At 44.5% G+C, this 20,825-nt stretch overlaps 1 protein-coding gene across 2 annotated transcripts in view; it reads right to left on the reverse strand.

The window, feature by feature from the left end:
• Positions 1-20,825, reverse strand: part of LOC311269797 (CXADR-like membrane protein) — a 215,288-nt gene that overhangs the window by 24,582 nt on the left and 169,881 nt on the right. For both annotated transcript variants that reach the window (XM_084374213.1, XM_084374212.1), the window contains one exon: positions 20,559-20,757. In XM_084374213.1, coding sequence (XP_084230339.1) covers positions 20,559-20,757 — 199 coding nt within the window. The remainder of the gene's footprint in view (positions 1-20,558; positions 20,758-20,825) is intronic.

The following is a 20,825-nucleotide window of genomic DNA, read 5'->3' on the forward strand; positions in this document are numbered from 1 at the left end:
GTATTTAATTTAAATATGAACAAAAGTACAATATTGTCAGTATAAATGAAGCACTGTAAATCTGCAGTCTGAACTACACATCTTCCAGATGTAAGAAAATGTTTGTTGTACTGACCTCAGCAAATGTCACATGTTCATAATATTACTTTTTTTCTAGTAAAAATAGAAATTGTGACACAAAATGAGCGTTCCCACTCATTTGAATTATACTGCATTTGCAATACCTGCTGTAGAAAAGTCTTTATTTGTTATTTTATTTTTTTTAAACCAGATCATTCAGCCCTGACCAAGAGAGACTGTCCAAATCCCTTTCTCAGAGACAGCGTGGGGGTTCCTCAGGGTCTTCCACTCATGGACGGAGGTATTTAATTTAAATATGAACAAAAGTACAATATTGTCAGTATAAATGAAGCACTGTAAATCTGCAGTCTGAACTACACATCTTCCAGATGTAAGAAAATGTTTGTTGTACTGACCTCAGCAAATGTCACATGTTCATAATATTACTTTTTTTCTAGTAAAAATAGAAATTGTGACACAAAATGAGCGTTCCCACTCATTTGAATTATACTGCATTTGCAATACCTGCTGTAGAAAAGTCTTTATTTGTTATTTTATTTTTTTTAAACCAGATCATTCAGCCCTGACCAAGAGAGACTGTCCAAATCCCTTTCTCAGAGACAGCGTGGGGGTTCCTCAGGGTCTTCCACTCATGGACGGAGGTATTTAATTTAAATATGAACAAAAGTACACTATTGTCAGTATAAATGAAGCACTGTAAATCTGCAGTCTGAATCTTCCAGATGTAAGAAAATGTTTGTTGAACTGACCTCAACAAATGTCACATGAGATATTTAAATATATATAGATATAAATCTCATGTGACATTTGTTGACATTTGTTCCCACTAATTTGAGAACTTCATTTGCAATAACAGTCATAGCAATTTCCTTTGTAATTTATGTATTTTTTTAACCAAAGTTTAGCCATGGCCGAAGGAGTCTGTTCAAGTCACTTTTGCAGAAACGGGGGCAGAGTTCCTCAGAGTCCTTCTCACGGCGTCGGAATGCTTCTGAACCCACAAGGAGCAGTCAGAGGTGAGGGTGTTGTTAGGAACATATTCTGGCATATGGGATAAAAAATACTGGAGCTCTTTAAGATACTTGTATCTGTCTTGGGTGTATGCTTGTACATGACCGTTATTTTTCTCCATCAGTGACACCCCAAGAACGACTATCGACCGAAGCCTCAGGCAGCCTCCTGAGAAGTCTATGAGAACTGAAAGGGATCCCCCAAATGTAGCCAAGGCGATGTCGACGCATGCACACTCAAACAAATTGAGAAAGGAAGACTTCCCGATGTCTGAAAAGTAATGTTATTCTCTTATTTTTGCTGACAAATAATTAGGAGTCTTCCAGTGTCCCTAGCTGTCCCCAAAGTTTCAGTTGAATCAGACTCAGCGGTTCAATATGACACTTTGCTAATTCTTCAAACTAACCTGATTTTTCACATGAGCACATGGTAACACATGTAAGGTTTTTTTTTTATTATGACTAGCTAAAAAAAAAAAATTGCTCCACTGGCAGATTTTTTCTACTTATTTCAAGGGAAAATTTGCGTGAAACAAGTTAAATTTGTCTAAATACAAGTTATTTTTTAGGTGTCTTATTTTAAGTGTATGAGATTAGAAATATCACAAATATTCTTGGTAAAATTTTGAGTTTTTGCAGTGCATTTTTATTGGGCAAATGAAAAAACAATGATTTTGTTGTGTAGAGCGTACTCACTACATTATAAAAATAATAATCGGTCGCTTCTTTCTTGGCTAGAATTCCAGAAGAGAGTTCTTCAGCTCCTTGTTGAAATCAAGGATACAATTCACGTTGCCACCTCATCTGCTGGAACAAGTTATGAAGTGAAGCCGGCAAACACTGAAGAAGAGCTCGAAGCTTTAGAGAATTGCCTGGAGGACAAGAATGAGGGAGCAGAACTGGTAAGTTTTAACCCTCAGGTGGTATTGGGGTCTGAGTATCAGGCTAGTGAAACATGGTTTCACAACTCTAATATACATGGGGCTAATGTACAGGGCTTAAAGTTCTCAGGCACCATTCCTGATTTCAGGCAAAGAGCACTTTTACATTAATTCAATACATTGTGCACATTTCCTCCTGGACAACTTTTCAGGCCTCAAATCTTTTCTTGCTTTAGAGATATTGTTATGCCTCTCCCTGATTGGGTGCAAGACAAAAACACTCAAACTAATCTAATAAGTACAGCTTCATGGGGCATTTCACATTTTGATCAGAGACAACAGCAGAGACAGACAAGACGAAGAGGTGTACACGTTTTATAGGCGCATGGGGCCTATAGAGAGTGCACAGTATGTTTTCATCCGGGTAATGTCTTTACAGCAGGAAGTGCCTTTTCCAGCTTCATGCACTTCTGAGGTGTGTGTGTGTGCTAGTAGTAGCTAATGTACCCCGGAGGACAACACGTGCTATAAAAAAAATGAAGACAACAAAAGGGTTAAATAATTAATCTTGCAAAGTGCTGGCAAAGTTTCATTATGACAATTGGCTTGTTCACCTTGGTGACCACTACAAAGTTCTTGTCCTCATCATGTGCCTGCTTTGTGGAGGTCTGGACTCTACTGACCACTTTCTCTGGTTATATTTTTAATTTCTTGTTGCTCCTTTTCAGAGTAAACAAGAGGTTGGGAGGCGATGCTGCAGACCATGTTAAGAAGTCAATGGCTGCGTAAGTAACTTTATGTTCTCTATCGTCTCGAGACTATCTCTCCACTCTGTTACATATTCCATATGTACGGGGATATGACCCCCGCTGCTTGTCAGGGTACGTGGAAATTTCTTTAAGACACACCGGCTTGCCCGGCCACGCCCTATTGCGTAGCTATGAAGCACCTGCGCTGGCGTGTAATCAGTGATTGTTTGATCTCCACTTGTACATCAGGGTGCTGCGTCTCACAATCCAAATTGTTGCAAGAAAGAAAAGAGATATAGTTGTTGAATCCGCTTACCTGTGTAAGTCGGGGCGTCTGTCATTGGCAGCCTCCCTGGATTGCTGTATTCTGCTCTTTCTGTCTGTCTTTTGCCAAAACACCATCTTGTCTGGTCGAGCCGGAGGTCCTCTGGCTCCCAGCGGAGGTGGTTGCGTAAGGTCCTCCCGGCGTATTGCTCGCGGGCTCGTGAGCTAACGCGCTCGGTGGATACACGCTGACTGCGTCCGGTATTGGGCTCTCTCTCCAGCGTATTGCTCGTGGTTTCGTGAGCTGACGCGCTCGGTGGTTGAGTACTGACTGGGTCGGCAGGGTCTCCCACCGGCGTATTGCTCGCGGCCCGTGAGCTGACGCGCCTGGTCGATTCACGGCGAGCATTTTCTGTGTGGTTGAGCCGGAGCTCTTCGGCTCCTGGCTTCGGCAGTGTCCTCCACCGGCGTATTGCTCGCGGCTCGCGGGCTGACGCGCTCGGCGGCGAACGTCTGTCAAGCACTCTCACCCCATCATAAGCGTACGGCTCCCACAGCGGCCGGCACGCAAGAGTACACCCACAAAAACAAATAAAAAGCCCAGTTAGCAGAGGTGCTACAGGCTACCTGTAAACAGGAAGTGCAGTACTTCCGGTTTCCGGTCCCTGGCAGTATGGCACGCCAGGAGGGTCATTGCTGTGTGGGCTGTGGGGTGGCCATGCCCCTAGAGGATGGGCATGATAGCTGCGTGCTGTGCTTGGGACATGAGCATGCTTTGGCTTCTAGGGAAAAGCCTCAGCTATGCATGGACTGCTTTATTCTGCCTGCACGTACGAGGGAGGCTCGGTGTCGCTTTTTTGCCCCAAAACGTCCAGGCTCTCAGGTTTCTGAGGGACCTGGGCGGAAAATTGGCAGAACGGCTGCAGCTTCGGAGGGAAGGGGGGAGTCTTCAGGTGTCTGCCAGACTCCATTGCTTCCCCTTCAGCCCCTGGTGATCCTGCCTCCACTCAGCTCTTTCCTGCCCCCATCCTCAGGGTTGGACGGGGAGGAAGAGGCTGAAGAGGAGGATGTGGATATAGAAACGGTCGCCTCCTCTGATGACAACAACCTCTCCTGTGCGCAGCAAACAGTGGGCGAAGCCATGAGGGGGGAGTTAGCCCACCGCTTTGAGGCAGTGATGAACAGAGCCTCCAGAGCTCTGGGTGTTTCCCTCCCTGTGAATCCTAGGGCCACGTCCTCCAGGTTTGAGGAGGATGCAGAGGTGCGTCCTGCATTAACCCAGGTGCCCCTCCTACCTCCTACCGCCACCTGTGGCTGTCTCAATCCCAGCTGCAGCAAGGGGATAGAGACTGTCTGCTCAAGGTGCCAGTGGAACCTACCGCTATGTTTGGGCCCCATGCTAATGCTTTGTTGCAGCAGGCACAGGAGAGCCGACGCTGTGCTAAGGAGGTTTCAGTGGGCCTTGCCAGGCGTGCTACAGCCTCTAGAAGGTCTGGACCGCCTCGGTCTCAGCCAGCACCAAATCCTGAGGCCTCGACATGGGGTCGTAGGGACCTCAGACTCAAGTTGGATGCCTCCCGGCAGCATAGGCGCCGCCGTCAGAACAGGGGGAGAGGACCACCTGCCAAGGCCGAGGGGTCCTCTAAGCACCCCCAGCCCTCCTGACAATTATCAGGCCCTGGCCAACCAGTCTTCTCCGTCTGCCTCTCACAGGACGGCCTGGTTGGCCCTAGAGGCCGACCCGTGGGTGGTCTCTACCATGACCCAGGGATATCGTATTCAGTTTTTGCGCCGCCCACCAGTAACACGGACACCCACCTTTACAACAGTGGCCGATCCTCACCAGAGAACAGTGCTGCAGGCGGGGCTGTCCACTCTGCTGGAGAAGGGAGCGATAGGGGAGGTGGCCCCTGGAGATCACACGGCCGGGTTCTTTTCTCGCTACTTCCTGACCCCAAAAAGAGATGGGGGGCTCCGTCCAATTCTGGACCTCAGAGGGCTCAACCGGTATCTCCGTCCCCTGCGATGATGGATTCTGACAGTCCCCAGGGTGAGGCAGGCAATCACTGCAGGAGACTGGTTTGCCACCATAGACCTCAAAGATGCGTATTTCCAGATACCCATCTGGAGGGGTCACTGGCGGTTCCTGCGGTTCGGCTTCGCAGGCATGGTGTACGAGTTTCGGGTGCTGCCATTCGGTATTTCGCTGGCACCGCGAACCTTTACTCGCTGCATGGCAGATGCTGTTCTCTCCCCCCTGAGGCAGAGAGGCATCAGGATCCTGAACTACCTCGATGACTGGCTGGTTTGCGCAGTCTCGGAGGAACAGTGCCGCCACCACGTGTCCCTGCTGCTGAACCATGTTCAGGGCTTAGGTCTGCGCCTGAATTACGAAAAGAGCAGGCTCGAGCCGTCCCAGGTGACCACCTTCTTGGGTATGGTCCTGGACTCAAGGAGCGGGACAGTTGCTCTGACCCCGGAGAGGCAGCAGGCTTTCAGGACTTGCCTTGCCCTGTTCCAGCTGCGTGCTCAGGTCAACTGGGGCCTCTGCCTTCGCCTCATGGGCCTGATGGCAGCCATGGTGCAGGTGGTCCCTCTCGCCCTCTTACACATGCGGCCTGTGCAGAGGTGTCTGCTAGGCTTGGGGTTGTGCCCCCAGAGGTCCCACAAGACGAAAGTGGTGGTCTCTCGGAGGCTTCACGGCGCCCTCCAGTGGTGGAGGGCCCCGGAGAACATCAAGATGGGCCGGGCCCTGGGTCCAGTGATCTACCGACAGCTGGTGTACACAGACGCATCCACCTCAGGGTGGGGCGCCGTTCACGAAGGCTGTGGCGTCAACAGTGTTTGGACCGGCCGGTGGCTGGGCCAACACATAAATCTCCTGGAGCTAAAGGCGGTTCTCCTCGCTCTGCGTCATTTCTTGCCGAGACTGAGAGATCACCACGTCATTGTCCGAACCGACAGCACGGTGACGGCTGCATATATCAACAGGCAGGGGGGACTGGGCTCCCCTGTCTTGTGCAAGCTGGCAACCGGTTTGTGGCAGTGGGCTCACCCGCTCTTCCTCTCGCTCAGGGCCGTGCATGTGCCGGGAGTACTGAACTCCGCGGCAGACATCATGTCGAGGGGGGGTCCACAACCGGGAGAGTGGAGACTCCATCCAGAGGTGGTCTCCGAGCTATGGCGCTGCCTCGGCAGGGCAGAGGTCGACCTGTTTGCATCCAGGGAGACGGCACATTGCCCACTCTTTTTCTCCCTGAGGAACGACGATCCCCCAATGGGTTGGGATGCTCTGGCTCATCCGTGGCCCCAGGTTCTGCTCTACGCTTTCCCTCCCTTCACTCTTCTCCAGCCTCTTCTCCGAAGAGTTCTGGTGGAGCGTGTGCGGGTCATACTTGTGGCCCCCCTGTGGCATGGTTCTCGGCGATTCCACCTTTGCTGGACGGGTTGCCGTGGGAGCTCCCGCACCGGAGGGACCTGCTCTCCCAGGCGAACGGAGCCCTGTTCCACCCCTTCCCAGCAGGGCTCAGACTGGTGGCTTGGCCCCTGAGAGGGACAGGCTCCTGGCCTTAGGGTTGCCGGAGCCTGTGGTGACGACAATTCAGCATGCCCGAGCTCCGTCCACGAGAGCTGCCTATTCATACCGTTGGCAGATGTTTACCAAGTGGTGCGGGTCTCACCAGGTGGACCCCTACTTGGCCTCAGCTCAGGAGATCCTGCAGTTTTTGCAGTCCCAGCTGGAGGCGCAGAAGGCTGCGGTAACACTGCGAGGATTGGTGGCAGCAATCAAAGCAGTGCGTATCCATGAATTCGCCCTGAGTGCGGAGGACTGCGTCCTCATTTCCCGGTTTCTCCGGGGGGCCCAGAGACTTACTGTGCGCTCCACTGGTCCTGCGGCTCCTCCTTGGGACTTGGATATTGTCCTTGGGGCCCTTCAGCGTCCCCCCTTTGAACCCCTGGGGGGTGCTGACTTGAAGTGGCTTTCTGTCAAGACCGCCTTTCTGCTCGCCGTCACCTCGGCCAGGAGGGTGGGTGAACTCCAGGCCTTGTCAGTCCACAGCGACTGCTGCCAGCGCAGGTGCTTTATAGCTACGCAATAGGGCGTGGCCGGGCAAGCCGGTGTGTCTTAAAGAAGTTTCCACGTACCCTGACAAGCAGCAGGGGTCATATCCCCGTACATATGGAATATGTAACAGAGTGGAGAGATAGTCTCTTCACTCAGAGAACCAAGGTTACAATGTAACCATACGTTCCTTTTTTGCATTAGTTTATAGTGATTATGTTCCCTGTCATATACTGTCATGCACTCCCCCCACACACCCACTTACTCGCTCTCTGCTAAATTTTCGTAATGAACTTGATTGCACTATAATATTCTAATATAAATCTGTTTTACCATGGCAGAACTATGACAAATAAAATGATGGCCGTAATGAGCCTCAGAGGAAGAAGTGGGAAGGTTGCCTTCATGAAGACTCATCTGTACAAGATAATCTGTGGTGAGTTTGCTTTAACATAGTAGTTTTGTAACAATGTTTTCAATAATTGAATGTAGTAAGCAGAATAATAATTCATAAGAAAAATCATTTTAGTTGGAGGACTCTACAGAGCATGCTCTAATATTATACATAATATTCCATTCTGGGCTGTAGACTAACTCTACCGGCAGCACTGGTATTACCAACTGCCTTTTGTTGGTCGCACAAGCACATGATAATCCATGACCTTGCATGCTGATAAATACTAATTTATATACTTGAAACATTGGCAATGCCACAAAAGTTGATATTTGCAAAATATTTTAATTTGAGAGGTTATCGTTTTCTAATACTGATCTGTTTTTTTCCCCCCCTCTTCAGACGCTGTCTTGAGCTCATTTGATACAACAACGACCAAAGTAGAAGAATATATGTCCAAATATCTGAAATATGCACCAGAGAGGATGGGTGGCGGTGGCAGAAAGAAGTAGTACAAGAAGGGAAGATTTAACCAAAGCCCTACCGTGTTCGATGTTGCCCAATGTTTGGGCCGTTTTTCTCCAGGTTCAACTTAAAAATTTATGTTGAAAAAAGACTGCTTATGTGTGAAATGTTGGCACACTTGATCATTCGACATGTCAGATAATAAAGCATCAGTGAAATGTCTTTATTAGTCTGCTTCCTGGTCTTGCTTTGACCACTTGGCTTCTTCCTAGCTGACTGTGCGTGTTGTGAACATTTGAATGATAGTGTATTTGGTGCTTTCCATGTAAGATGAGATCTCTTCAAGATGATTAGTAATCACACAAAAAGATTCTTATGATTGCTATGTATTACTTGTCTAGTAAAGATAGAATTATGTCCAATAAGAGAGCCATGCACTTATAAATGGTGAGATTTAGTACATCAGTTGATAAAATTGTAAACTTGGGTCAAATACAAAACAAAGATTTTACTTTGATTTAAACTTTGTTTAGGGTTTTTTGCACTTTGTTTCAGGACAATCACAGATACAGCGTTCCGCAAACTTAGTGTCAATGTATCCATTACAAGGTGTTTGGTGTTACTGTTGTACACATCAATACTTTAGTGAAAACAGTGTAACAAAAATATAGTGTCAAACTATGTTGAAAAGCAGGACTTTATAGTGACGTTGAAATTTCAACGTTGATTGGATTTGCAAAATCTAAACTAAAATCGATATTGATTCAATGTTGGCGAATTCACCCATGTTGAGAAACATGACGTAGGAATGACGTTGCTATTTCAACGTTGATTAGATTTGCAAAATCTAAACAAAATTCAATGGTTATCCAACCCTGGCACCTGACGTTGATTCAACAGTGACTCGACGTTAAAATGCCAGCTGGGGCTCTCAGATCTGAACCATTTTTTTTTTATTTTTTTTTTACTCACTTCTCAGGTTAATCAATCACCTTCAGCAGCCAGAAAAAGAGAAATAACTCACATTTCATTTGGCTTTCTTTATTTCCCATCAGTATAGCCTATTGTATTTTTTCCAACAACGTAATTTCAAAGTCCGTGTTTCTAGTTTGCCGCCGCATTGAGTATAAGTCTAAATGACTTCTAGTTCAATCTGTAGACAGTAAGTGTGTGCCTGCCTCTAATGTTGGGTCCTGGGGGAGTGTGACGCCCTCAGCCTCTGGTCACCCAGCGACCTGACTCAGGACCAGCTCCTCTGCCTCTGGCGGATGTGGTGGAGGTGGAGGTGAGCACCACTTCATGTTCATCTACTCAGCAGGATGTTAGGACACAGACGTGTGTTAAACAGCATCTGTTGGTGGTAAAAGCTACTACAAGTTAAAATATCCACTGAATAAACTTTTACTTTGTTTAATATGTGAAATAAAAGTGAGGAGCCATCGTGAGACTGTTTTTATAGGTAGGCTATTTCATTTTCAGCCGATTAAAATTAAATAAAATAGCCTAAAATAAAATAAAATAAAACATTGAACAACATTCAACCACTTCCCCAAAGGCTAATATAAAAGAAACTGATGTTAAATTCAAAATGAAAAGACGACCGCATCTAAAACTCTGTCAGTGATTTTTATTATGGCTGCAGCCGTGTTACTTTTTTTTCCCCAGAAAATGTCTGCTTCCTGTTTTCTCCCCTGTTACCATGGTGAATCACAGTATCGGAGCTCCATTGATGATGGCTTTTTACTAGTCGTCAGGCACGAGCTCAACTCAGAGTTAACATACTCAGAGTCGACTTACCTAACTCAGATCAGCTGTTCTGGAACTGAAAACTCACTTCACAGGGTAAGTCAACTCGGAGTTCAGGGATAGACTCAGAGTTTGTTGAACCTCCTTTCTGGAATACCCCCCTGGATTGCAATAACTTCTGTGTTTACTTCCTGTTTTTTTCTTCTATAACACTCCCATCAGGTTAACCACAACACAACACTGGTAACATACATAGTCATATATGCACATACATCACATCTTCCCCTTTAAAGGTGACATATTATGCTCATTTCTGCTTGTTGACATGGGTCCTTGATGTCTAAATGAAATGATAGTAACATGCTTTGGTCGAAAAAAACAAACAAAGCAAACGCGAACAACTGACACACACAACTGAGACGATTTCACACCGTCTCCTCTGTTTGTTCACAGCGGAGCAGCAGCTCACTGTCCGCGAACAACTGAGACATTTCACCCCGTCTCCTCCCCATGTTCACGGCCGAGCAGTGGTTCACCGGCCGGTTAGAAGCGATAAAATCTCAATATCCTAATTCATTTTCTCAATTCACCGTTATGTTTTAAAAGAGTGCTGATATGACACATTAAAGTTTCGTATCATTAACATTATCGTGAATCCTACGGCCAGTAAGCCCAACGTTGATAACTTCACATGCAATGTTAGTTCAGCCTCATATTATTTACACCCACGGTTAGCGTTAGCTCATGTGCTAAACGGCCAAAGTAACACAAACTATACTGTTTTTTAAATACTTACAGTTCCATCATTGACAGTGGGTATGGATCCATCTTTTAAGGGACAATCTCGTTGCCAGTCCAGCGTTATACTGAACCTGGTTGCTGAAACAGTCTGGCGTGAAGTGACTGGCACAGACCATAACGCTTCTGCTCACTGAAGCTGGGACCCTGATAAATAAAAAGTAGCCACTTTGCTCTGATATCCTCTTTGGTAGGGAGGTGATGTAGTGAAACATGAGGATCCGTGCATCCGACGACAGAGCAGCAGTGCCTGGCTTTCGGGTTGTACACGTTAGTGGTCAGTTATCTTTGACTCTTACTCTCACCTTCTCTCCTTCCATCAGATGCAGTAACCGTCTTGCTCCTCGGTCAAAGTACTGCTTTTGTTTGTGCTGCCTCTCCTTGATGCTGTCATGAACATTGTCATACAGCTGTGGTTTCAGCAGTTGTGCTGATGTTGGCAGTTTAGTTTTCAGTCTTCGACCCATGAGCAGTTGGGCAGGGGACAGTTTCACTCCATCCAAAGGTGAGTTCCTGTATTCCAACAGAGCAATGTAAGGATCACTCTGGCTCTCTTGTGCTTTCTTCAGTAAATTCTTTACTGTCTTTATTGCTCGCTCACTTTGTCCATTCGACTGGGGGTATCCCGGGCTGGATGTGGTGTGTACAAACTCCCAGCTCTCTGTGAATGTCCTGAACTCAGCACTTGAGAATTGTGGACCATTGTCTGACATGACCTCGTCTGGAATGCCATGTCTTGAAAACATCGATTTGAGGGCTGTCACCACATGTCGGCTGGTCATCCCAGTGAGTTTAGCAATTTCAGGATACTTTGAATAGTAGTCCAAACATAGCAGATAATCACCTTGCTCATAATGGAACAGATCTACTCCAACCTTTGCCCAGGCTCTCTCTGGAATGTCATGGCAGATGAGTGGCTCTTTAGTGTTGCTCCGCCTGAATGTGTTACAGACAGCACACTTCACTACAACATCTTCAATTTCCTTAGCCATGTTGGGCCAGAACATGACGTCTCTTGCCCTTTCTTTACATTTGACAATTCCAAGATGAGCTTCATGGACTCTCGCAAGCATGTCTGCTCTCAAGCTACTTGGAACGACAAGTCGCGTGTTTCTTGAAGAGTAGACCATCAAAACAGGTAAGTTCCTCTCTGAATGTCCAATATTTTCTGATGTCTGCTGGTACCTGTCGTATTTCTGCTGGCCATCCTGCTTGGACCACATCTATGACCATTTGCAATTCCTCATCAGCTGCTGTTTGTGTTCTGAATGTGTTCAGTTTCTCTTCTGTGATTGGTAGTTGAGCTGTTAGTAGATGGACCTGTAGTTCATCCTCCAGGAGTTGCTCTGGTTTCTCTTTCAGGTAAGCTCGACTCAGTGTGTCTGCAATGTAGAGCTTCTTTCCAGGCTTATAGCTGACCCGCAAATCATAGGGTTGGAGACTCATCAGCATCCTCTGGAGTCTCGGTGGAGCCTTCTGGAGTGATTTCCTAAACACAGTCTCTAAGGTTTGTGGTCTGTTTCAACATGCACTGTCTCGCCATACACATATTGTTTAAACTTCTCACACCCATACACAATCACCAAAAGTTCTTTTTCGATTTGTGCGTATCTCTTCTGACAGTCAGTTAGCGCTCTTGAGCCATAGGCCACCGGCTGTCCATCCTGGATTAACACTGCTCCCAGACCTTCAGAGCTTGCGTCGACAGACAGTGTTAAATCCTTTTTCACATCATGATACTTGAGCACCGGGGCTTTGCTCACAAGCATCTTCAGCTTTTCAAAGCCTTTCTTCTGCTCAGCCTCCCAATGCCAAGCTACGTCACTCTCCAGGAGTTTCCGGAGCGGCGCACTCACGTCAGAGAGGTTTGGGCCAAACTTTGCCAGATACTGAAGCATCCCTAAAAACCTCAGTAGACCTGCCTTGTCTTCTGGTTCCGGCATGTCCTGTATAGCTCTGACCTTCTCCTGGTCTGGTTTCACTCCCTCCGCAGACAGAATATGACCGTCGTATGTGATCTCTGTCCTTCTGATCTTACATTTGTCTTTGTTTAACTTCAGGTTGATGCTCCTGATCCTGTCCATCAGCGCTCTCAGTCTCCTGTCATGCTGTTCCTCGTCTTCACCCCACACTAAGATATCATCCACTATGTTCACAACTCCTTCATCGCCGTGATTGGCGTCCACTACAGAGAAAACCTTTGCATTTGGCATCTCTGCGATTATCTCTTCAACTGTGCGTAGTGGATAGTGTTCCCTTTTTATAGGCTTATTGAAATCTTGGGGATTGATGCAGATTCTCAGTTTGTTGGGCTTCACCACAGTGACCATACTGTTCACCCAGTCTGTGGGCTCAGTCTGCTTTACAATAACTCCAAGATCCTCCATCCTACCCAGTTCTGCTTTTATTCTGTCCTTCAGTGCTATTGGCACTTACCATGGTGGGTGAATGACTGGAGTGACATCTGGATTGAGTTGGATGTGGTGCAGTCCTGGCACGCACCCTAGACCAGTGAACACATCTTCATATTCGCTCAGAATGTCAAAAAAAAAAATAAAAAAAATCAAATTTTATTTGTATAGCCCAAATTCACAAATCACAGTTTGCCTCAGAGGGCTTTACAATCTGTACAGAGACAACACACTCTGTCCTTCGACCCTCTATTCGAGTGAGGAAAAACTTGCCCCCCAAAAAAACCTTTTAACAGGGAAAAAATGCGAAAGAAACCTCAGGAAGAGCCACAGAGGAGGGATCCCTCTCCCAGGATGGACAGACGTGCAATGGATGTCGCATGTACAGAGCAGATCAACGAGATCACAATGTATACAATTATAATAGATGGTTGACAGAAATGAAAGTACATAAAGAGGTATTACAGCAATAATAATGAAATGCACATAATGGAAATGTGACTACTAGTAATAACAGTAGTAGTGGTTAACGGTAAGGACAGTATGTAGTAATGCATTACAATAATAGTAGTGAAACGTATGTAACAGAGATATGACTAATATTAGCAACGGTAGTGGTGGGTGTCAGGCAGGGCCATGGCAGTAGGCGCATCCACGATCCACGACCCGGGCGCGGCCAGGATCCATGAGAGCCTGTAGGACTAGACAGCACAAGGACTCCGGGGAAGAAGTGAAGTCAGTGACATGCAGAGATGAGGCATGTATACAGGCATAATGTATACAGATGGAGAGGAGAGGAGGAGAGAGAAGCTCAGTGTATCATTTGTCCCCCGGACTGGGCCTATAGCAGCATAACTAAGAGCTGGTCCAAGACAGGCCTGGGCCAGCCCTAACTATAAGCTATATCAAAAAGGAAGGTCTTAAGTCTACTTTTAAAGGTAGAGAGGGTGTCCGCCTCCCGGACCAAAACAGGAAGATGGTTCCACAGAAGAGGAGCTTGGTAACTGAAGGCTCTGGCTCCCATTCTGCTTTTGGAGACTTTAGGAACTACAAGTAATCCTGCGTTCTGGGAGTGTAATGCTCTAGTTGGGTAATAGGGTAGTATGAGCTCCTGGAGATATGATGGTGCCTGACCATTAACAACTTTGGAAGTGAGGAGAAGGATTTTAAACTCTATTCTTGATTTTACAGGGAGCCAGTGCAGAGAGGCCAATACAGGAGTAATATGATCTCTTTTCTTAGTTCCTGTCAGTACACGTGCTGCAGCATTCTGGACCAGCTGGAGACTCTTTAGAGACTTGTTAGGGCAGCCTGATAATAGAGAATTACAATAGTCCAGCCTGGAAGTAACAAATGCATGGACTAGCTTTTCTGCGTCTTTTTGAGACAGGATGGGCCTGATTTTTGCAATGTTACGTAGATGAAAAAATGCAGACCTTGAAATTTGTTTTATGTGGGAGTTGAAGGACATATCTTGATCAAAGATAAGGCCAAGTTAATGCCATCCAAACTAGCTATATCATTAGATAATGCATCTCTATGCATCTCTATAATGCAATGTCAGTATTGTCTTTCTTATCTACACTGTACACTCTTCTGATTAGTCCTAGTTTTGTGCAGGGTTCTCTTCCAAGGATAGCAGGTGAGTCTCTCTCTATGATCTGGAATTCCAGCTCATATTGCTTGTCTTTGAAATCACACTTGAGCTTTGCCTTGCCCTTTGTTGCTATCATGTGGCCAGAGTAAGTAACTAGCTTACATCCTGACTTGTGTAGTACAGCATCCTTGTTTGTGATTCTCTCAGTCTCTCACTGACAGCACATTGCACTCTGCTCCTGTCTCAAGCTTTACAGTTAGCACACTGTTGTTTAATTTGAGCGTTTGAGTCCATTTCTTACTGTTGTTGTTGAAACTGTATCCAGCTGAAACTTTGAATCTGTTCGCTCACTTGGTCTGATCTCTATACATCCCATAAACATGACATCATCTTCTTCTTGTTCTATCTCATGTACTTTTTTCTCAGTTTTCCTTGGTTTAAACTGTTGTTTTTGTGACCTGCACACGCGACTGAAGTGGTTCTTTAATTTACACTGGTTGCATATTTTCCCAAATGCTGGACACTTCTTTGGCTCGTGGAAGTAGCCACACCTCTTGCATTCTCCCTTCTCTTTATCAGCCTCATACTGCTTGCTACTGGCTTTCTTCATTTTGGTGACTTTTATTTTATTCACGGCTACATCTGCTTCCTCGTGTAGTGCTTTCATGTGACTTTGCGTTACCTCACTTGCTCGACAGACATCCACAGCCTTTGTCAGGTTTAAATCCGTCTCTCTGAGCAGCCTAGCTCTCACAGTGTCATTGTTTATGCCACAGACTATGCAGTCTTTTATCAGTTCATCTGTCAGCTGCGCAAATTCACAATCCTTTGCCTTGTTCTTTAGGTCCGTCACGTAGGCATCAATTGTCTCATTCGGCCCTTGGACTCGGGTAAAGAACACGTGTCTCAGGTAGGTGATGTTCTTCTGTGACTCACAGTAGTCTCTAAACATTTCCTTAAGTCCGTCAAAACCATCCACATCTTCATCAAAGTCCATGGTATTAAATACCTTTATCGCTTCATCTCCAGCAACATGAAGGAATGTCGCACATTTCCCCTTCTCACTCTTCTCTGCGATGCCCGTCACGATGAGATAGAGTTCAAACTTTTGAATCCACGTTCGCCAGTTTTCTGCCAGATTTCCCTGGAAGCACTGTTTGAGGTTCGGAGGCTTTAATTATTAAATTTTTTATCTTCTGACACCATGTAATAATGTGTATTCGTATTTATTTATGTAAGCACACGGAGACACGTCTGGATTGCAATAACTTCTGTGTTTACTTCCTGTTTCTTCTTCTCTAACACTTTAACCACAACACAACACTGGTAACATACTCCACCTAGTGGTATGAGTCATATATGCACATACATCACAGATGACAACAGGACGTCACAGTATCATTCCTCAGTGCAGATGGATACTGAGTTTGTAAGGCTATACATTTAATGGCAAGAAAGAGGTCAGTTATGGACAGTGTTGGGGTCAGTACTGAAAAACCTATTACACATTATGAAAAATTGTGAAAAAGCCATGCATTACTTATTTACTGCCTGTAGAAAGAAATTTGTTACACTTCAGGTTTCAGAACTTTAGTCCCAGGGCCTCATTTTTGAAACTGTGCGTAGGATTCATGTTAAAAAGGTGGGGTTCCACCAAGCACAGATTTATATCAGATAGTTACAGTTAAGGGATTTCTTATTAAAACACAAAGACTGGGACAAAGTTGCTAAACCAACGCTAATTGAAGAATTATTGATTAAAGTACAAACAAAAAAATGGGATAAGAAATTAATAAGCTATTGTTACCAAATATTCCTGAGCATGAATTTGAATAATACTGCACAGGTTAAGGAGAGATGGGAAATTGAAATTAATTCCAACATATCACATGATATGTGGGAAGAAATTTGTACTGAAGTACATATGGTAACTAATTCAAATGTATGGAGAGAATTTAAATGGAAGGTAGTCATGAGATTCTTTCGGACACCTGAAATTACAGCTAAATTTAGTACTACACACTCAGATAAATGCTGGAGAAACTGTGGGCCACACATTGGTAATCAGATCCACATACTCTGACTATGCCCAAAACTGGAAGCATTCTGGAAGGAAGTGTTTGAAACACTTAATAAAATATTTGGTGGAAATATTACAATGGGCCCAATGGTGGCCCTACTAGGTCTATTACCAAGAGGTATGGAAGGAAGAGCCAAAAAATATCTCTTACAGATACTACTAGCAACAGCAATTAAATGCATTACAGTAAGGTGGTTGAAGCCTGACCCTCCAACACATAATATGTGGACTGAAAAAATAAAGGAAATATATCAAATGGAACAAATGACATATTCCCTGAGGCTCCAAAAACATATATTCACTAAAAGGTGGAGCCCTGTTATGGGTATACTGATATAATTTTGTTTCTTTTACCCCATCTTGTATTATTCTATTTTATTTTATTTTATTTTATATTTTTCTTTGTCACTGTAGTCTCCGTCTCCTTTGGTGTACCATAACTGTAACCTTGTGTATGAAACAGCAGATATGATGATTATGATTCTATACATGATTTTGAATGAAACTTTAAAAATTAAGTTAAAAAAAAAGAAGAAAAAAAGGTGGGGTTCCGACAAAGCACAGAAAGTGCTTACAGACAAAAATGTACAGACATTACAAATGCAGAACAACAAAAGTCAGCATTCACTCATTCGCACACGTTCATACACTGGTGGCAGAGGCTACCATGCAAGGCACCACCTGCTCATCACCAGACACCCTCATCCGGCCCACATACTGCGTTGAATGATGGCACTTGGGTGGTCCCCTCCAGTTTGCCAGATCTGAGCCACAAGCAGTCCATAGCGTGGCCAGATGTCGTCCAAGAGCGAACTGAACGAACCAGAACTGGCCCAAATCTTGGCCGGATCCAGCCCACTAGAATAGAATGAATTGAAACCAGTTCTGGTTTATTTTGTTTGCTCTTGGCTGACATGAGGACATGCTATGGCCTGCTTTATGACCTGTACTGTGTTGTACCTGTGCAAAGGCAGTAAACTCTATTCTGGTTGTGACACTGTTGTGCAATTTGTTCGGCAAGGAACTTTTGTACCATCAAGTAGAGTACCTAGTTAATTAGATTGATTTTCTTAATCTCTTGACAGCCCTAGTTAATAACTAAAATATGAGAATGCCCTTGTAACAGTAGAAATTGTGGAATGTACCTTTTAGACATACTGTGTTGCTAAGTTACCTGGGAAGCAACATCCCTAGACGGTGCCTTGTTTATCCTTGAACTTAGTTGAGCGGCGCTCTCACCATGAATGGATGCCTGCAACCGAGCTCCTGCTTTTCATCTGCCTCTCAACTCAACAGTAACACAAGGGTGCGTGAGACTACTATTTTGTTTATGTATTATGAGATAGTAGCTGTTCAACAGGGATTTGTAAGGTTGTGTGGTTAATAAACAACGAGCATTGTGGAAACCCCAGACATGTGTGGTTGTGCACTTTTGACTAACTTAACTGTCTCAAAAACCCCATTGATCAAGAAGCGCGGACCCAAACGGTTAAACCCTTCCTTATGCCATGAGAGGATGATGATAACTGATGATGATGAAAAAATGTGTTTAATTGGCATGGGAACTGCATGTGATAGGCCAAAACACACTCAAACAACCAGACTAGTCCAGCTTATTTTAAGTATTTGTGACTACAGCACAGGTTATATATAAGAACAACCCCAGGTTTCTTTTCAGCACTGTAGCCAGGCTGACAGAGAGTCATAGCTCTATTGATCATTGTATTCCTACAACACTCAGCAGTAATGACTTTATTGGCTTCTTTAATGATGAAATTCTACTTAATAGAGACAAAATTCATCACCTTCTGACCTCAGTTGGTACCAGTTTAACCTCTGACACAGAAACCTCAGAAGCAGCTGTAAAACCAGATATATGTCTATAATTCTTTTCTACCATTGACCTTCACCAGATAACTTCAATAATGTCTTCATCTAAACCATCAACGTGTCTGTTAGATCCAGTCCCAACTAAATTGCTTAAAGAATTTCTACCTTTACTTGGCACTTCTATACTTGACATGATCAATCTGACTCTATCAACAGGACATGTGCCACAGTCCTTTAAAGTAGCTGTAGTTAAACCACTTCTTAAAAAGCCGACACTTGAGGTTTTAACCAACTAGACCCATATCTAACCTTCCCTTTTTCTCTAAGATCCTTGAGAAAACGGTTGCCAGTCAGCTGTGTGACTTTCTACATAACAATAGTTTATATGAGAATTTCCAATCAGGTTTTAGAGTGCATATCATAGCACCGAAACAGCACCGGTTAAAGTTGCAAACGATCTCTTTATCACATCTGACGAGGGCCTTGCCTGGAAGAGTCTGTGACTGGAATGAGATTCCCCACGATGACGTAGTGAACGCAGGGCCAAATCGTAATGCCCCTAAGCACCATGTATTGAAACCAGTTGCAATGGTTTATCTATCCACCAGGAGGAGCAGTGATGATGGAAGCTGAAGCATTACTTCAGCTGAAATCAGCTGTTCTTACTGTATCATAGGCTACAGTATTTGACTTGTGTGAGAGAGTGTCAGAGCATATTCAATGATTATTAGGCTACCATATCATGAGGTCATCAGTATTATGCTTCAGCTTTTTGTTTTTCAACAGTAATACATGAAAGTGAAAGTAATATGGCTGGGGAATTAATGATTTAACAGGAAGGAAAAAACTGTGTTCAGGACTCGTCTGAGGCGCCGACTTTATCTTCAGTAGTACTAGGACAAACTATTATAGTGTAAGAGCTGTTTTCTTGTTTGTCATTGCTGTTATATGAATGTAATTTTTCATGCTGTTAGATTACTGCTAGACCACGCCTTCAGCTGCGTTCGGAAAATTCTGAGAGCAAACTGTTTTTTGCCACAGTGAAAATATTATTTTTGAAGGGCTAAATGCCAACAAATATGGATTGAAGTGGAATATTTCGTTAGGTAAAAACATGTTGTGGATTTTGGAAATTATTACATCAAATTTTTTCAATATAGTCAGTTGAAAGTGATTAAGGAATACGCAACTTGCAAAGGACTTTCACACAGGAGACTGGGGTCTGAGTCCTGCCTGCAGCCATCATTCACCAGTAACTTCCAGCTAACTTCTCGCTCCTCATTAGAAACAACTGAAAAAAAAAATGCCAAAAAAAAAAGCTCTGTTAACACAGGCCCTTAGTCAACGATGTTGGTGTCCTGAGAAAGGAGGAAGAAGACAGTAAAACCTAGTGAGCTACAAATACACTTGACATCTAATGTAATGCTGGAAATCTTGATAAAACTGGTGACCAACTGTTATGTAAGACCCGAGAATCACTGTAGTGCAGCAGGAGGTGGAATTGCACTGCTGTCAGAACTGACTAGATGTTAAATGTGTGAAGGTCCAGCTGCCTTTGGGAAAAGGAGTGGCTTCAATAGACTGGAAAAGGAAGCAATAAATAATTTAAAAAGTTGTACTACAATCTGCAGAGATTTGTTTATGCCTGTAATGTATTGGATACTAAAGCGGTGTTTTTACGGAAGTGTATGTATTATAGATGTGCTTGCATAATTAACAGATTTAATACCAACAGATTGTGCAAGCCATGAGAGTAAGCTGATCGAGAAGGGGTTTCCAACTGAATTTAAAACATGTTGCTGCACCAGCTCTGCACTCTGACCTTTCTAAAGAACTGCATAGTGAGCATATCATATGATCAATGAGCTTTTACCATGGATGTGTAGGAATACAAAGAGATGTGTTCTTTATCCATAAACATACCTACCTACATATTTACATTTACATATCTATCCTATTTTATCTACTTTGATATACACAAAAATAACATATACCTGTACAGTAGGTGGATGAGGGCCTTAGAGGTGAGAGCATTGGTCTGAACCTTCAAATAGAGCTTTTGGGTTTCATGACACCTACAGTTGTACAGTGTTCTCATGAGTCCTCTTTCTCTCTCTGTGTGTGTGTATGTGTGTGTGTTTCTTTCTTTTTTTTTTTTTTTTTTTACTTAAGTGCTGTCTGCCACTTACCCAGCACTATAAGGCTGATGGTGCTCCAATGGTACTGCGCACCAGTCTTGACTTTGCAGCTGTACTCTCCTGAGTCCGTCAGAGACAAGTCACTGATCAGCAGGGAGGCATCACCCTTTAAGTACTCTCCGGCAAAGGTGACACGGCCATGCTCTGCTTCATTTGGGTCAAAAACCCGTCCAGCAAAGTAGGTGATCACCTGGTGGGGAAAGTAAAGTCAAGGGGTGAGTTTGTAATGTGATAAACAAAGTAAGATTCATACAGCAA

Source organism: Pagrus pagrus (genome assembly GCF_965226575.1).
Source record: "Pagrus pagrus genome assembly, chromosome: 14".
NCBI classification, from domain to species: domain Eukaryota; kingdom Metazoa; phylum Chordata; class Actinopteri; order Spariformes; family Sparidae; genus Pagrus; species Pagrus pagrus.